Source organism: Pavona decussata, unplaced genomic scaffold (assembly GCF_977016875.1).
Source record: "Pavona decussata unplaced genomic scaffold, jaPavDecu1.1 SCAFFOLD_124, whole genome shotgun sequence".
In the NCBI taxonomy this organism is placed as follows: Eukaryota; Metazoa; Cnidaria; class Anthozoa; order Scleractinia; family Agariciidae; genus Pavona; species Pavona decussata.
Genome location: NW_028145538.1, coordinates 936,083 through 955,537, shown reverse-complemented (window position 1 = coordinate 955,537; position 19,455 = coordinate 936,083). Strand labels below are relative to the sequence as shown.

Sequence of the window (19,455 nt, the reverse complement as noted above, 5' to 3'; positions counted from 1 at the left end):
CTTACACAGTCAATAAAATGTCATTGGTTAAAAAATTGACAGTTTGACAGTTGAAGGTTGAAGTTCGCAGTTTGCATAAGTTAGAATTCTCACTTGCTGCAAAAAATTCAGTCTGAATCAAATTCACACTGCGAAAACATGTTTATTGATTCGAAAACACGAACAACTGGGGTGCTTTACCATTTACATGGAAAACCCGGAAATTCCAGTTGGAAAATCAAATGGTACGCATCATTCCATTTGGAGTACTTCTGAAATTATGATGTTCTGGTCAAAGTTTTTATTACTCCTTTTGGGATTTACAGCTGATGTTCATACATTTTTCCTGTTATCCATCTTCTGTTAAGACGAGCTAAATCATTTCGTATTTATGCCGAAAATTTCCATCCGGGTGGTTTGCGTAAATAGTAAGCACCCTTAACCCTTGGTTACCGATGTGGCATGAATTGAAAATTCCAACGAGTGAAGCATTTGGAGCCATCAAAGAGACCGAACAGACGCATAAAAACTGAAGTCAATTTGTTAAATTTATTCACGGTAAAAAATTATCAGGCAATGAGAAAAATTATTAAAAATTAACTTATACTAATAAAAAACCTAAGGAAAACTAGTTATAAAGAAGAAATTAAGATAGGTTATAATCATCTCAAATCCAACAAGTTTAAGAGGAATAATTGTTTTTTAAAAAACAACCAAGAAATGTTGCTAGGTCTTGCTATTCTCGGGCATGGTATAATGGCGAATATCACATATTATTAAAAACTGCATCATTGTATAATGCAATTCGAGGGATTTGATTGGCTTAGCGGCCATGGTATATGAGCAATTATACCATGGCCGAGAAATGGCGACCATTAAATTGCCTTCTGGTCGTTCTTGCACAGCGAAATCAGTAAGATCTAGCAATATTTCTTGGTTGTTTTTAATAAAACAATTATTCCACTTGCGCTTGTTGGATAAGAGATGATTATAGTCAACTCGGCGCTACGCGCCTCGTTGGCTATCTATCATCTCATATCCAACGCGCGCTCGTGGAATAATTGTTAATTAACCTAGTTTTTAACAATATTTATTATTTATGCACATATCTTTTTTTAAAATACAAGATTTCAGTCCTCATGGTAAAATGTATACCTTATGCCAAACCAGCGAGAAAAGCATAAGTTTTGTTAGAGCAGGCAGATAGCCCATTTCAAGCAAAGCCTTGCTATCTTTCCCCTCACTCAGGTTATTTGAGACATTCCAACTCTTTATCGACCAATATGGCACCAGTAAACAGTATCACAGGAAAGAACTGCTTAGCAGCTTTCATTTGAATGGTCACACTTAAGGATTTCATCCATATAGACTCAAAATCATCATCACCATCTTGTACAGCATAATGAACAACACCACAGAAAAGTACCGCCTCAGTAGCTTTCATTTGAATGGCCAATGTTTAGGATTTTAAGCACAAACTCAAAAGTAGGAACCACCCGGCGCCAAGTCACTACTTTGTTTGCTCCAGATGTGGAGAAGCTAGGTGATTAAGACTTTATTCCTACAAGGAAGGGTTAAGATATAAGCTGTAATTTGCCCTGACAAATTTGTTTTTCCGAAACGTCATTTAAGGGCCAATACTAGATGAATCTTTGAAATGAATGCAGGCACAGACTCAGGGTATGAACCACAATTCATTGCGAATCTCGGGGAGGGGGGAGGGGGTGAGGAGACGAATGAACATTTCAAATGCTTATGTTTTAGTGTCGCTTCAATGCTCTTAATTCATGATGCACAACTGAATATTACTTACGCATACAAGTTGTTCGGAAGCCGATTACTGCTAATACTTTACCCAGGGTTTATTTGCTTTTACATAACAAAAACCCGTTTTCCACTGCTAAATTTAAGAGTTCAGTAAACTTAGGCTAGTTAATCATACATTTTAATAGTTATAAAGCTATGACATGCATCAACGAACTCACAAAGTTTACATACCAATACATATTATAGAATAAATTCTGACAGCAGCGCTTTACATTTGCAATATCCAGCATGATCATGATTGTCTCCTGTCAGTTTTGGACAGGCCATTAATTCTCTTCGTTTAAGTTGTTATTGTTGTCGTTTTAGTGCAGAGATCGCCCACACAGGTTTCAAACTGACTAAGTTCTTTGTTGAGAATGATGAATTATTCAGTACCTGACACAGGCATACTTGAAAACAAAAAAAAACCCGAGTGCTCCTATCAGGAGTCGAACCTAAGACCTTCCGATTACTAGTTTGGATGCTCTACCACTGAGCTACAGGAGACTCGTGGGAGCTAAGGCCATTCGTGGGACAAACATCCTGCATACTGCTAGGACTGGAATGTTATGTGTGGGACATGCGCAATGTAATAAATTCTTTGTTGTCATCTTTGTTGTCACTTATCCTGGATTTGCACATCCAATATACAGCACAAACATGTCGTCACAATGTGACGTCATGTTACGCGATATGGAAAAAATTGACGTTTGTGTATAACTTTTCACTCATTACCATACTTCGGCGTGTTCCTGATAGTTCTTAACAAAATATACAAAGGCTCACAACAGAGTAATATCGAAATTTGTTTTTAAACCGCATGGTTGGACAATCATTTGCGCGTATGGTGGTTGTTTTCGTAATTAACTGCGTATTTCTGAGCTCACCAATGCATATCCCAACCCACCGTACACCAAATTTAGAAACTAACAAATATTAAGTCGAAGATAGCTCCTATGACTTTGTAAATTTTTAAGTGCGACTTCCTATACAATTATATGTTTTTGTTGTTGTTGTTTTTGAAAATCCTAAAACTGGACTGCAATGAAATGCGCAGGCGATCTCATTTCCATAAACCCTGAGCCAAAGAAATTACAGTGCTTCCTGGTTGCATCAAAGATACTCAACAAAATAACAAAGCACAGCTTGTATTTGATTCTTCTAACTTGCAAACCAGGCCCCCTTGAATCTAGTTTCAGTCATATATACCTATTATGTTATTTTTCAAACACCGTACTTTATTATACCTCATCGTTCCCTTTTATCAGACCAAACTAGCGAAAATGAATGTCCCATTTCGTATCAGTAGGCAATGCATCTCAGATCATAACATGCATGGGTAGGTAGGTATGAATACGAAGTATTTCATATCATCGATCCTCGGTTTCTCTCAAATGTATCGATACATATTCGCGAGAATTATCGGTTGATTCGATATATTTCGATACTGCATATGTGACCAATTTAAACAAGAAATGGAGTGAATATTCCGCGCTGTTTTCGAGGACACTCTATTGTCAGTGAGGCATATGTAAGTATTTTCTCGCACAAAAATTTCGTATCGCATCGTTCTGAAAAACTGGTATCGACCCATACTGTCCTCCTGTCAGGCCATTTGAAACATCCGAACCTTACACCGACCTATTTCGAAGCAGTAACAAACTATATACTATTTTAGTCCAAAATGGTCAAATTTGTAACGAAAACAGCTCAGAAACTGTGCCCCTTTGGGAGGCACATGCCGGTTTAGTTTATTAATTCAAACTCGGGCATTCCCTCTTTAAGGAAGTGGAAGTCATTTCAGCAACCCTTTGTACTGACTTGTCTGGCCCTGAAATATTTTTCCGGTGCACGCCGGCGATCTCAAATGCTAAAATGTCCGGCAATAAGCATCTCGAAATTTATTCCTTGACAAGTTACCCAAAGATTTCCTTGTGGTACCGTTACATCTTTGAAGAGCAGCATCCGTTTAACTGCCTAAATGAGGAATTTTAAACCTCTTTCAACAAACCAGTGCAGCCCAAACTTCGTGCCAATTTAGAAAACTTCAAGCTATAGGCTCAAAAAAAGTTAAGCCATTTTTTAATATCAATGCGGCATGGTCTGTGTTCGTAGAAACTTTTTTTTCTTCTTCTAATAGTAGATATCAAACCTGTATTTTAAACTCAGTCATATCATCCTCCCTCCAGCACTTTTATGCTTTAGTAAGCTGTAATTAATAGCTCAGTTTTATTTTCCATTTGAATTATATGCAGTATTAAAATGGTCACGTTCTTTTATAGTGCGCTTGTAAGCTCGTGGCGTTTCGGTAGAAATCGATTGGTCGTATATCGGGAATAGAATACATACTTTGATAAGAGGTTTTTGGAGTTACCGGAATACGAGAGCGATAGGAATATCGTGTACAAGTAAACTTTTGCAGATTCGTTTTACCATATTTCCTTAAAATTCAAGCAATCTAGAGGCTATTCCGCTTATTGTAATTCCGGAATAAAGAAAGTCGATCGAACGAGACCTTAGGCGTTTACAAGTTTAGTCGCTCACCACAGATGTAATTAATTTGCGTTCAATAATTAATAGGTTCATCGCTGTGTCTTTCTGAATACAATAATAGAAACAATAATATAGAAACGTTTAGAAATATTAGCCTGTTTTACTGAACGTTGAGATTTTAGACAACAAAGAAAAGACGTTGCCGAGGTAAATATGATTGTAAGGCCGAGTGGGGGATTGAGAAAAGAAGCAAAGTTCCCAATCCATTATCTCTTCGCTCGCAGCAATTTCACCGTTCGCTACACAAAATGAGCGCGGCTGGAAAAGGCTTCCGATCTAAATGCCGTGGGGCATTGAAATAGCTGTGTTTTTATTTTAACTACACTACATTACCGTTGTATACTAATAGATAAAAGCGGAAGGGTGTGTAGCGTGTTAATTACAGATTGAGGTATGTATTATTCAAACTTTCCTTCCCACCGGCAAACCTCGTCTAATGTAGTACAGCTCTGGCGTTTGAGTCTGTGGGTGAAATCCTAAGGCCGGTGTGACCTCAAATTAAAGCTACTGAGTAGTACTTTCCTGGGGGTTTGTTTGATCAGCTATTCTCAAGAGAGCTGCGGCACTGCGAAATTACCGCAAATAAAATATATTGACGCATAAATTTGCATCAGTACACCACAAATTTCACAAGGGAAGCCTTTCGTCCTATTACAAATAGATTTTTTGAACAATGTCATGGTTGAAATCGTTTGGGAGTTGTCTCGCTAAATAAGCTGGAAAGTTGGAACAAATTCAAGCTACCGTTTAGGGCTTATAAAAAGTTAATTCAGTATCTCGATATAATGGTATTTTTTACACTACCAAAGTATTGTTAAATCTTAAGCTGTGTATGAGAAGTTCAAATATCTTGTGGATCTCCTTTTGTGACGAAAGGCCCTCAAAAATCTCGAACATAATGATTGTTCAAGGTGGTTCTAGTTTTTGAGTCCATTGATGAAATTTTAAAGTTCAAATGAAAGCTACTGAACAGTACTTTCCTGTGGTGCTGTTTATTATGCTGTACAAGGTGGTTCTAACTTTTGAGTCTGTGGACGAGATCCTAAAGTGAGACCAATTCAAGCGACAACTACTGAGCATAACGTTAATCGTTGCTGTCGTTCATGCTAGTTCACACCCATATTTTTTTCAGACAATATTTGGTATTATCTTATTTCTTGTTTCAACTTCCTGGATGAACTTTGGAACTTAAGGTGGAAATTAAAATTAACTTTTAGAATTTAAATGAAGCGTCATCAGGTTTCTCTCAATCGTTTTAAGATCGAAGTGTCGAAAAAAGGGGGAAAATAAAGAGGAAATTAATTGATTGAAACTTGTTGCCTTGTTGTAATTGTATATATATCACTTTGAACTGTAAATATAATTGGGATGATCAAAACAATGTGCAAACCGTAAATGTTAACTGTGTGCAAATGTTGCCGATCGTAAATAATTCAAAGGGCCGGCTGGTTGCTAATGTTATCCCATAGCTTTTGACACTCAATTTGTGTTATTATTTATTTGATTAAAAACTCTTAACTCGAAGGTTGGATTTATTTGGTTTATTTTTCACTCGCTCAAATATTGGCCCACCACACGGCCTTTAAACTTACTCAAATTAAACCACTTGTCAAGTCTTTCTTTTCTCGCTAATGACTTGAGCCGGCATTTTAACTCGATATTTGAAACGAGCTTCATGAGCCGAATTTTGTTGTGGCAACGGCAAGTAAGTTTCGAACCTTAAACGTAAACACGAGACATTTGCTATATTCCATCCTTGTAACTTGACTGCGTCTGAATGTCAAGCTACCGTATCAATTTGGCGCGATGCCCCAGTTTATAAAAATAGTGTTTTATTAATGAGCAAAACTGTTGAAACTAAATATACACGCTGGTCGTATATCTCGAATATTTTTAAATGAAGATATCCTTCGCTCAACCAAACGAGTGGGCGAGCTGACGCAAGTTGCTTTGCGGAAAATCGTCATTGAGTAGAAAAAAATATTTCTTTTTATTACATGGGAAATGATTTGTCTGGCTTATCTGGTGGGGAAAGGAATAAAATACTTCGTCCATTTAAGTTTTTAAGCGATTTTTACTTCCCTTTTTAAAAGAAGCGGGTTTGAGACAGGTAGGTCAATTACGCCGTGAGTGCTAAAATGCATCTCTATACAAAAGAGGCGATTTAGAACAGCGCGAAACATTTCCTCGCTTCATTGGCTAAACAACAAGCGCGCGTAAGCGAACACTTTTCCGCAAAATAAAAGTTCTATTTACGGCGCGTAACAAGTGCCCAATTGAACTGCTAAATTAAATGACAACACCAATATAAAAGACCCTTATAGAGACGGTCATTGTATATTGTGTTTGTTGACTTCTTCGGCCATTGTTCGCGTGGAGTGCGAACAAAGACGTAATCAAAGGCTACCATGATATCAGCGTAATTGGCCGTAATCCGTATCACATGATCCAATGAACGCTAGCCAAAGCAAATGGGCTATAAATTCGCTTCGCACCTATAACGGTCTTCAATGGTTCAGACCAGTTGATCTTCTTTGCACGTGTCTTCAAAGCGCGCTTGTTAGCGAGCTAAAATTTCACCAGCTTTCAATTTCTCACGACCGAGACAAGTTAAGATCGAACCTTGGTGGCTTCGTCTTCGTGATTTAAATTTTATTTTCTGAAAGCAACATGCCTAAATCCTTCCTTGTGAAAACTGCGAAGCGCCGGGACGGCCAAAGCGAGGAAGAAAGCAATACCAGTGCTGGTAAGTGAAACATATACATGTTCAGTTCTTGTGAGGGTTTAAATGTGAAAATGGCTATTTCGTTTAGTCGACTGCTCATGCCATTTGCTTACACTGATAAGTTTGCTACACTAGTTACAAGTGTGTTTTATCCGACCGACTTTCTGTACTCAAAGCGAGCTGTATTTGCCAAGCGATTATTAAATCGTCAAAACATTTCGTCTCGCACTTCTTTAACCCAGCGAAATGTTTTCCAGAAAAATTCATGCTGAGCTTTTCGCTTTCCTTAGGGGCATAGAGGTCACGGAGACACGAGTATGGCGCCTCATATATTTTTCCTTCCTTGTCTCAATTTAATATGTACATAGATTTTCTCTTACAAATATTCAAACTTCTCTTCGATTTGAATCGCTCAAACCACTGAGCCATTGAAATATTTCCTGATTAGCGGATTCATGAATAGCATGGAAGCAAATCATAAATAAAGCGGCCTTTCTAGTGTTTAACAGGTTGCGCTAACACGGGAGCTTTTTGTTCTGTGGGTACAACAAAAGGCCAGCGCTTGCCAAAGAACACAACAGCCTAGCCACCCTGGGGCGACTAACAATTTTTTCTGGTGGACGAGCGTTTCATCGTCACGGAAATTTTCTATTTTGATATTTGCCCAAAAACACGCAAGCTAGTTTCGACGGGAATTTAGAAACCCATCGATACACACGAATTGTCGGCTTGGAGGATTGCAGTCCTTTGTAAATGAGAAGAACAAAAGTGAAAATTGGAAAGCTTTTCTTCAAGTTAATTGACAAACGAAACTTAATAGTTCCTTTCAATGGGCTTTCATATTCAAATGCGAAATAAAGTTAGCTACATAAAAAACCTAATGGAAATTACTATTGACATCTTGATGGTTGCTTTGTTTGCACACGGATATAACACGCGTCCTCAAAGACTTCAAAACGAGAAAAAAAATCCAGCGGAAACCACGAAGTCTTTGTTTCACTCAGAAACTGTAATTTACACTAAAATAAGTAATTTTCGTTTTCGCTGTAAAGACCCAAACCGGAACTTACCTTGATACTGGACTCGCAAACGAATTATCATTTCAAAGAAGGTGAAATTTTGAACTGTAATTAAAAACAATTGATTTAAGTGTTTAAAATATATCAGCAATTTCAAATCAATAAACTGTGTTAACGTCTGAGAGCGCGAGGCATCAGCTGTAAGTGGCACCCAAGTTTTGAGACGCAAGAATTCTTCCTTGTCGGTGGCAAAAGAATTTTCTAAGTGCTAGACATTCGCGTGCTTTTAGAACAAAGAAGTCGTCGTTAATCCCTCTCCGCGACCTTGTTTTTCAAGGTGTTATCTGTAACATACAAGATTTTACTAAATATGAGGTCAGAAAGGGCAAGTTTTCTCTGAAAATTGCCTGAGATGTCACGAAATTTGTACGTGGACACGAACGTTTCCCTTAGTTTCACAGCTGGTTCTAGCAACGACATCGCTTTGCTTAGCTGGCAAAAGCGTATTAAGTAATCACAAACAATAAACCAAACGGCATCACTCCGTATTAATACTGTCAATACTCCTTTCTTGCACGTATCAATATCGCAGACCCTCTTGGTTTGGACGTTTTGAAAACCACATTGTTAAAAAGACGGTGTTTTTAAGGGTGCTCACAACTTGTCAAATGTCGCATATTTTCAAGAAAAAAATCACAGTGTGATCGGCTTAACTGTGAATTGTTTTTGCCGCTATGTCTTTTTTTTTGTATTTCAGTTTTTTTGTGGAAATGATTGGAGTAACAATGAATGGGATGCATCTACATTTTGCCTCTGTGGAACGCAATAAAGCTGTACCAGTAGTTTGGCATAAGTTCAATGCCATGTAGTTTTTAAATGTTTTTGTTACTAATCTGTCCCGTTATACTACGTGCCTCGTTGTGTTTAATCAAAACAACAGTTCTTTCCTCTCCCAAGAGCGCGGCTTAAACTGATCAAAGTTCAGTGAAAAAATTCCAAAGTTTGTTTTGCGGAGAAGTGCCAAACAACCGGTAACTCTAGAAGTACTGCTCAGTAGCTTTCATTTGAATGCTCACACTTTAGGATTTCATCCAGACTCAAAAGCGAAAATTAAGCTACACAACTCAAGGCTTGGCTGTAGGAGTTCTGAACTGCGTTTAATCGCTATTCATATTATTCATTAGCGTAACAAATAGAAAACAACAACTAAATGTTCCAATAGTTAGATTAGTCTCGCCACAAAATTTCTATTAGCATAGCCAAGACATTTAATTTATACGTTTTTACAAACGTCCTGCTTATTACAAGAAATTTATTTACAACTTATTACAAGACTGTCTGCACAACACGGTTTATTTTGATTTCTTACCTGTGGAATGTTAAAATTTCTAGCGGATTTCAAGCAAACTGACTAAAAAGCTATGACTTTTGAAGCGGCTTTACCTCCTAGACTGATTGAATCTCGAGTTAAGTAATTAGCGGGCTCGGTAATTTCTCATTGTTTGGGTGATGCGAGCACATAAATTTATGGAAACCATCAGTTGAGTAATATTTTCCAGTAGTCTTGTTCATTACGCCTTACAAAATTGATCTTTACTTTCAGTTTAGTTTGTAGAAGAAACCTTTAGGTATGACCTTTCAAATGAAAGCGGCTGTTGAATAAAACTGTCAATTTTACCCAGTAAAAACTTGAAATAAATTTCCCGTTTGGCAGGATTTAGTTTACACGAGTATAATTCCTTACAGTTGGTCAATAGCTATAATATTTCTGTCTTCCTTGATCTGTGCGTTAGAGTTCTTTGCCTCCTAATTAATGGAAGTTAATTTTCATCTTCAGGTTCTCACAAAGAGGGCTTATTTGTCGCGCAAGACGCCATGTTCTTCGACAAGTGCGTGGACACATTACGACGTTTATACAACCTTTCTGGTGAAAGCACGCGTGTCGCACATGGCAAAACCACGCTGAGTGATTCGAGAAGAGAGCAAATAATTAAAGCCCACCACAAGAGTGCTTTTATAGCTAATCCGGTCACAGAAAACCGAGAAGCTGCTATTCCACGTCCATTGTGGTTTTTTCCACCGTTATTAACAAAAGACAGCGTCAGCAACGCTAAATTTTACGTACCTACTTCCAGGTTGCAAGCGCCAACATCAAACGATAGCCCTGTGATGCCAGATTTACGGAATGAGCAACGAAGAGAAAGTGTGTTGCGATTAAGTCCTGATAAGAAGATGTCAGAAGACATGGAAACAAGAAAGTGTGTTGATGATATTCTTGAAACTCGATCACCAACCGACGACAATAAACATTTCCTCTCTCAGCATCTTAATGCCACCTCCGCCAATTGGATCCCCCCAGTTTTTCACCGGTCTCTCTCTAGACCACATTTTGCTGATACCAACGAGAAAGGCGAGCGCTGTGGTATTTTCCCCTTTGACTTTCGCCCCTCAGGAGACGCGTTTGAATCAATGAAGAGGAAAAGAATGGCGGACGAAAGAGAAGAAATGTTCGCTGCTAAAGATGATGTCAGTTCTCCCGAAAATTCGCATGTTCCAGAAAGAAAGAAAAAGAAAAGCGAAAGAGAAAATGTGAGTACAAAATTTTTCAGAAGTTGGGAAGAACGCGCGGACAATGAAGAACTTCTATCCACTGCTGGTAATGTTTACACCTCACATACACCGGAAGCGGAGAAGTGGAAGGGTGAAAGAGAGAGTGCAAGCCCAGAACGTTTTCGTAATTCGATGGCCAACTGGAGACATGAAGGGCGATATGATTATTACTGGGATACAAAGCTACTGCGATCACAAGGAAACAAGACAATTTCAGAGAAGATTTTCTCAAGCGATTTAGAGAATCATGGTTGGAAACAAAACGACACAATCGCAGAGCAAAAAGAAGCGATCACTAAACGCGTTCGGGAAAATGACCCAAAGAACATTCACTTTCATCGCCACAGTCATCCAGACTGGTGCGTTTCCGTGCCGTATCTCAACTCCATAAGAGCAGCAGAAAGAATGGGGTTATTTAGACATCGTGAACATTCAGAGAGAGACAAAAGGATAACACAACCGACCTCGGTGTGGATTCCGTATCACCTGCTACCAACTGATCAAACAAACGGTGTTACGGAAGATCGCTTCAAAAAGGACGATTGGGAGTCTAAATTGAGGAGGGCAAATGGCTTTTGGCACAACACCAGAGAGAAAGAGATCTTTAATCCGCATGATGAACACCTAGAAACCAATGAAACAAAGCGGGCTCCTGAAAATCACAAGGTTTTGTCACCTAATTTTTCGCTCAGCCCAAAACTGCCCAAAGGACTTTCCCCTGAGGCAAATTCTGTGGACGTTATTTCTGCTGATGACAAAGATCGCATGCGAGAGGATCCAAGGAAATTAAGAGAACTAGAAAAAATGAGTGAAGATGATAAAGGAGGGAAGTGTTCTCCAGATCACAGCACCATCAACACAGCTGAAAGTTTGAGTAACAACAACCATGAACACGCAGTGAAGACTTTCCAGGATGTACCTGTCTTTTCTAACTTTAGCCCGCCGGGGAGGAGAGGGAGTGAACTATTCTTTGGTTCACATGGATCTCCAGTACATCCCAAAACAAACGAAGTAAATATGGGTGACAAGAAACGAGAACACCCGGAATCTTCACCGCCTCACCAAGTTCCTGCTCTGACATCAAGTCCACCATTTTGGACGGCATCTGACGCTTTGAGTGTTCAAAGTCAATTAAGTGTTCTTGGTAACAAGACTTATGAAAGGCCACCAAAAGCAAAACAAACCTGTTTGAACACAACCAACCATCACCGGTGTGAGATCTGTGACATGACCTTCCCGCTTCGGAGACTTCTCAACCGGCATCTTAAATCGCATTCTTTCTACAAGCGCTATTCTTGTGAATATTGCGACAAAGGGTTCAACGATACTTTCGACTTGAAGCGTCACGTAAGAACACACACGGGTATAAAACCATTCAAGTGCGACCGATGCGACAAGTCGTTCACGCAGCGTTGCTCGCTGGAGGCGCACCAGTCACGTGTCCACGGAGTGGTGCACAAGTTTGGGTTTCGTGAAAGGCGCTCCAAGATGTTTGTGTGTGAAGAATGTGGCGCCACTTTCAAAGAGAGGCAATCGGAGTTTATGAACCACATGACAACCGCTCACCCGGAGAAAGATAAAACGCAAACGTCTTGGGCGAAAAGGAACAACAAACTTTCAAAAGTTGTGACATTTTAGAAAGAAACTGTTACCAAACTTTTTAATTTTCACTATATGAATACAAAATTAAGCTATTTTCTAAAATTATCATTTGACAGAAATCGGATAGCATCACATGATGTCACTGTTTAGTACATTGACACTTACTACTTCTCGTCACAGGGCGAGTTTTGAGGTCTCTTCTGAAATGGGAAGAAATTAGTAGAATGAGTGGAAAATCAACCAAGAAAAAAGAAGCGACCATTTCGAATTCCAAGTATTTTCATTCTAGAACGGTTCCCGAAAAAAACGTGCCGACAATGTCAAACACTGACGCAGTACCTTCTTGTACAGCAAAGTATACTGTACAGTATCAGAGAAACGTTTGCTCAGTAGCTTTCATGTGAATGGTCAGGAACTCATCCACAAACTCAAAATTTATAACCACCTTGTACAGCATAATAAACAGCACCACCGGAACGTACTGCTCAGCAGCTTTCATGTGAACGGTCTGGACCTCATCCACAAACTCAAAATTTATAACCACCTTGTACAGCATAATAAACAGCACCACAGGAGGAACGTACTGCTCAGTAGCTTTCATTTGAATGGTCACACTTTAGGATTTCAGCTGACAAATTCAAAAGTTAGAATCACTTTGTTCTGTATAGTAAATAATACCAAAGGAAAGTACTGCTCAGAGGCTTTCATTTGAATGGCCACCCTTTAGGATTTCCACTACAAGCTCAAAAGTTATAACCACCATGTACAGAACAATATGTAGTGTAACACAGGAAAGTACTGCTCAGTACCTTTCATATAATCACCCAGACTGTAAGATTTCATCCATTACCACAGTATACACCTCAAGAACTGGTCATTGGTTTTAGGTTTTCTGTTTCACACAATCAAACGTTATTAAATTGGGGCAGTTATATTCTACACAGTTTTGAAACCGTATCCCAAGAATATCCGTTTTGGGTGTGACAAAGAGTATTTCTGACTACTTTGCAGTTTCAGCTATTTTACACATGTAAAAATCAGTTAATGTATGGTCTTCTGCAATCTAGTCAGTTCTGTCTCAGTTTTTGAAGGCATCCGAGATAATTTTCGGTTGTTTAGATAATTCATCTAATCAGAGCCTGGTTATTTTGGGTGATCTCATGTTCCAGTTCCTTTATTAAAATAATATATAAATAAATTGTTTATATCAATGGAAGAAATCTGCTTTGTATTTTTGCAAGTTTTGTCTCCCATTCACTCAGTCATTCCAAAAACCCGGCCTTTTTTCACAAAGAATAGTCTTGTTTTACACTGTATCAACTTACTAAAAATGCGTGATTGTTTTTCTTCTCAAAGTGAATTTGTGACAATGGTAGCAATTGACCTGAAAACGTCGCCGGCTTTACATCGCCTTCGACGACTTGTGCAGTGTAAACATACGAGTGCCATACTTATGAGTTGACAATACGGCGATTGTCCACGAGTGAAAACTCGTGTATGGAATGACACGTCTGGTTCACTGAAAACATTTCAATCCAAAAACTGCAGGTGCACATCACAACTGCCTTTGATTGACGACATCTGCGGTCATATGAAAAACCAGTAAAAACTGCCTTAAGGTTGCCATTTTTACTGAGATTTCTCCACGATTTACAAACACAATTTCAATTGAAGAAGAAGTATCACGCAAATTTGCTGTCATTTCAAAACCCCAAAATGTTTGTCTTGTCAGCAGAAACAAAGAAATAATTGTCAAGTTTGTTATAAATTATCACCCCAGTGCAATAAAACTGTCGATTAGTGCCTCTGGCCAGAGACAGAGTAGGCCGGTATGCATTAAAAGTTGAAAAATGTCAGGCATTTTAACGTTTTTCAAGTTCTCGAATTTTTGTTTCCAACATTCGCTAGAACAGATCAAGAGTTGTTCCTTTCAAGAATTAAGTTGATTTCTGTCCTCTCGTCATTCTAGAATTATTTGCCAGCTGATTGAACGCCTTATTTCATCATTTTTAACAAAAGATACTAAAAACGCCATGATACTTCCGCTTTAAGCGCGAGAAATTAATAAATAATTGTGGAGTGGCGCGGGGTGTAAGGTTTTGGCGGGAAACGCACTCCATGTACAATGGTAGTGCTACAGCGTCAATAGTTTGATTCACGTTCTAGGACATTACCTGTTTTGCGTTTGTTTGTGGTGCAATAAAACTGTCGATTAGTGCCTCTGCTCAGAGACAGAGGGGGTAGGCCGGTATGGATTCAAACTTGAAAAATGTTAGTTCTCGCATTTTTGTTTCCAAAATGCGCTACAACAGATCAAGAATTGTTCCTTTCAGGAATTGAGTTGACTTCTGTCCTCTCGTCATTCTAGAATTACTTGGCAGCTGATTGAAGGCCTTATTTCATCATTTTTAACAAAAGATAACATAAACACCATGATACTTCCGCTTTAAGCGCGAGAAATTAATAAATAATTGTGGAGTGGCGCGGGGTGTAAGGTTTTGGCGGGAAACGCACTCCATGTACAATGGTAGTGCTACAGCGTCAATAGTTTGATTCACGTTCTAGGACATTACCTGTTTTGCGTTTGTTTGTGGTGCAATAAAACTGTCGATTAGTGCCTCTGCTCAGAGACAGAGGGGGTAGGCCGGTATGGATTCAAACTTGAAAAATGTTAGTTCTCGCATTTTTGTTTCCAAAATGCGCTACAACAGATCAAGAATTGTTCCTTTCAGGAATTGAGTTGACTTCTGTCCTCTCGTCATTCTAGAATTATTTGGCAGCTGATTGAAGGCCTTATTTCATCATTTTTAACAAAAGATAACATAAACGCCATGATACTTCCGCTTTAAGCGCGAGAAATTAATAAATAATCGTGGAGTGGCGCGGGGTGCAAGGTTTTGGCGGGAAACGCACTCCATGTACAATGGAATGCCGCAGTATCAATGGTTTGATTGACGTTCTAGGACATTACCTGTTTTGCGTCTGTTTGTGGTTTTGTTATCGGTAACCATTTCACTTTCTTCAGTCCACAACTACAAGCAAAAACCACACAAAAAATAAAAATAATAATCAAAAAAATTTGGCACGAAAATGAGTCCGAGATCACGTTAAAAAAAATGGAAATTAGCTATAGCGCAAGATGTTTGTCAGCGAATTATTTTAATGTTCAGCTGTAAACCCCTCTAATGACAAAAGTTTACTGAATTTCGTATGGCCAGCGGGTACAAAAGGCACTACCACGATACCAAAGGCCGTCGACAACATTGGCTGATAAAAACCAGAGCCCTCGGATAGATTGGAAAGAAAATGACTCAATGTACCATGTATAAATCAAAGAATAAAATTGTAAAGTTGTTGACATAATCATTCTGTATTTTACAAAACTTGATTGAGAAAAGTTAAGTAATAGAAGCATGAAAGTACGGCAAAGACAATTTCTAAAATTGAGTAAAGTGAAACATTCTTGGGAGATCGAGTGATTTTGATAATTATGCAAGTTGTAATGTCATGAATTTTGCAACATTCCATAATTGCGTTAGACGTTAGGAGAACGCAACCCCACTCTCCACTGTCGTTTGGCACTGTTGTTGATGGGCTAGCTGGCACGTGCTTTCGCAAACCGTGTAAAACCAACATTGTTTGGATGGATGTTCCAAATCTGCGCCATTTCGAATAGTTTATTATGGGCATTGAGCTTGCCTCGTGACGGGAATACCTGCACGCCTATTTTGGATTTTAATCCGGTCAGTTTAATTGTTGTTTTCAGACTTATACGGTGTTTCGTTTAAAGTTGACCGGTACAAATTGTCAAAGCCTTGTCAGGAAAGCGTTAACTACTGCAATCTGAGCTCATGGAAAGTCCGACGTCGGCGTCCGAGCAACAGCAAACCGAACAGCTTTTGAGGTTGTCGTCCTAATGTTTTGACTTTCATGGACAACAAGGGAAATCAACCGATTGAGCCATTGTGCGTTGACCCAAAGCAGTCACAGATATATCCAACAAAATGAAAATGAACTGAGTGATTGTGCTCGGTGGCCACTATACTAAGCCAAATTACCAAATGAACTGAGTAATAAGCCACTTCTGAGCAGCACCGTTCCCAGGGTCTGAAAGAGGAGAGACCCTGGGAACGAGATTCATTTCCGAGTTGTTTTTAACCTCATTATGAAAGCGAGACTAAGTACAAAGCTTTCCGTACGAAAATTAGTTGTCATTCATATATACAAACAAAACTAATTTTTATATGATTTACAAACGATTTACAAACAATATTTCAATTAAAGGGGAAGTATCACGCAAATTTGCTGTCATTTCAAAACCCCAAATTGTTTGTCTGTCAGCAGAAACAAAGAAATAATTGTCAAGTTTGTTATAAATTATCACCCCAGTGCAATAAAACTGTCGATTAGTGCCTTTGGTCAAAGACAGAGTAGACCGGTATGGATTGAAACATGAAAAATGTTAGGCTAACGTTTTTCAAGTTCTCGCAATAATTGAGTTGATTTCTGTCCTCTCGTCATTTTAGAATTATTTGGCAGCTGACTGAAGGCCTTTTTTCATCATTTTTAACAAAAGATACTAAAAATGCCATGATACTTCCGCTTAAAGCGCGAGAAATTAATAAATAATCGTGGAGCGGCGCGGGGTGCAAGGTTTTGGCGGATAACCTACTCCATGAACAATGGTAGTGCTACAGCGTCAATAGTTTAATTCACGTTCTAGGACATTACCTGTTTTGTGTTTGTTTGTGGTGCAATAAAACTGTCGATTAGTGCCTCTGGTCAGAGACAGAGTAGGCCGGTATGGATTGAAACTTGAAAATTTTTAGTTCTCGCATTTTTGTTTCCAAAATGCACTACAACAGATCAAGAATTGTTCCTTTCAGGAATTGAGTTGACTTCTGTCCTCTCGTCATTCTAGAATTATTTGGCAGCTGATTGAAGGCCTTATTTCATCATTTTTAACAAAAGATACTAAAAACGCCATGATACTTCCGCTTTAAACGCGAGAAGTTAATAGATAATCGTGGAGTGGCGCGGGGTGCAATTTTTGGCGGGAAACGCACTCCATGTACAATGGTAGTGCTACAGTATGAATGGTTTGATTGGCGTTCTAGGACATTACCTGTTTTGGGTCTGTTTGTGGTTTTGTTATCGTCAACCATTTCACTTTGTTCAGTCCACAACTACAAGCAAAAACCACACAAAAATAATAATAACAATAATAATAATAATAATAAATAATAATAATAATAATAACAATAATAATAAAAACATTTGGCACAAAAATGAGTCCGAGATCACGTTAAAAAAATAGAAATTAGCTATAGCGCAAGATGTTTGTCAGCAAATGATTTTAATGTTCAGCTGTAAACCCCTCTTATGACAAAAGTTTACAGATTTTGCATGGCTACCGGGTAGCAAAGGCACTACCACGATACCAAAGGCCGTCGACAACATTGGCTGATAAAAACCAGAGCCCTCGGATAGATTGGAAAGAAAATGGCTCAATGTACCATGTATAAATCAAAGAATAAAATCGTAAAGTTGTTTGACATAATCATTCTGTATTTTACAAAACTTGATTGTGAAAAGTTAAGTAATAGAAGCATGAAAGTACGGCAATGACAATTTCTAAAATTGAGTAAAGTGAAACATTCTTGGGAGATCGAGTGATTTTGATAATTATGCAAGTTGTAATGTCATGAATTTTGCAACATTCCATAATTGCGTTAGACGTTAGGAGAACGCAACCCCACTCGCAACTGTCGTTTGGCACTGTTGCTGATGGGCTAGCTGGCACGTGCTTTCGCAAACCGTGTAAAACCAACATTGTTTGGATGGATGTTCCAAATCTGCGCCATTTCGAATAGTTTATTATGGGCATTGAGCTTGACTCGTGACGGGAATACCTGCACGCCTAGTTTGGATTTTAATTCGGTCAGTTTAATTGTTGTTTTCAGACTTATACAGTGTTTCGTTTAAAGTTGACCGGTACAAATTGTCAAAGCCTTATCAGGAAAGCGTTAATTACTGCAATCTGAGCTCATGGAAAGTCCGACGTCGGCGTCCGAGCAACAGCAAACCGAACAGCTTTTGAGGTTGTCGTCCTAATGTTTTGACCTTGATGAACAACAAGGGAAATCAACCGATCGAGCCATTGTGCGTTGACCCAAAGCGGTCACAGATATATCCAACAAAATGAAAATGAACTGAGTGATTGTGCTCGGTGGCCACTATACTAAGCCAAATTACCAAATGAACTAAGTAATAAGCCACTTCTGTGCAACCTCGTTCCCAGGGTCTGAAAGAGGAGAGACCCTGGGAACGAGATTCATTTCCGAGTTGTTTTTAACCTCATTATGAAAGCGAGACTAAGCACAAAGCTTTCCGTATGAAAATTAGTTTTTATTTATATACACAAACAAAACTAATTTTTATATGATTTACAAACGATTTACAAACACAATTTTAATTAAAGGGGGATTATCACGCAAATTTGCTGTCATTTCAAAACCCCAATTTGTTTGTCTGTCAGCAGAAACAAAGAAATAATTGTCAAGTTTGTTATAAATTATCACCCCAGTGCAATAAAACTGTCGATTAGTGCCTCTGGTCAGAGACAGAGTAGACCGGTATGGATTGAAACTTGAAAAATGTTAGGCTAACGTTTTTCAAGTTCTCGCATTTTTGTTTCCAAAATGCGCTAGAACAAATCAAGAGTTGTTCCTTTCAGGAATTGAGTTGATTTCTGTCTTCTCGTCATTCTAGAATTATTTGGCAGCTGATTGAAGGCCTTTTTTGATCATTTTTAACAAAAGATACTGAAAATGCCATGATACTTCCGCTTTAAGCGCGAGAAATTAATATGTAATCGTGTAGTGGCGCGGGGTGCAAGGTTTTGGCGGGAAACCTACTCCATGTACAATGGTAGTTCTACAGCGTCAATAGTTTAATTCACGTTCTAGGACATTACCTGTTTTGGGTTTGTTTGTGGTGCAATAAAACTGTCGATTAGTGCCTCTGGTCAGAGACAGAGTAGGCCGGTATGGATTGAAACTTGAAAAATTTTAGTTCTCGCATGTTTGTTTCCAAAATGCGCTACAACAGATCAAGAATTGTTCCTTTCAGGAATTGAGTTGATTTCTGTCCTCTCGTCAT

The 19,455-nt window shown here is 38.7% G+C and overlaps 1 protein-coding gene and 1 long non-coding RNA gene across 3 annotated transcripts in view; one reads left to right on the top strand and one right to left on the bottom strand.

Annotated features, from left to right (window-relative positions):
* The window catches only part of LOC146469355 (uncharacterized), a 192,036-nt gene that overhangs the window by 108,510 nt on the left and 64,071 nt on the right, over positions 1-19,455 (bottom strand). The gene's annotated exons all lie outside the window — the stretch shown is intronic.
* LOC146469360 (uncharacterized) lies at positions 6,703-13,514 on the top strand. Its single transcript, XM_085123369.1, has 2 exons — positions 6,703-7,084; positions 9,920-13,514. Exons 1-2 carry the CDS (start codon positions 7,009-7,011, stop codon positions 12,328-12,330), a joined length of 2,487 nt encoding a protein of 828 aa, XP_084979495.1. The 5' UTR covers positions 6,703-7,008; the 3' UTR covers positions 12,331-13,514.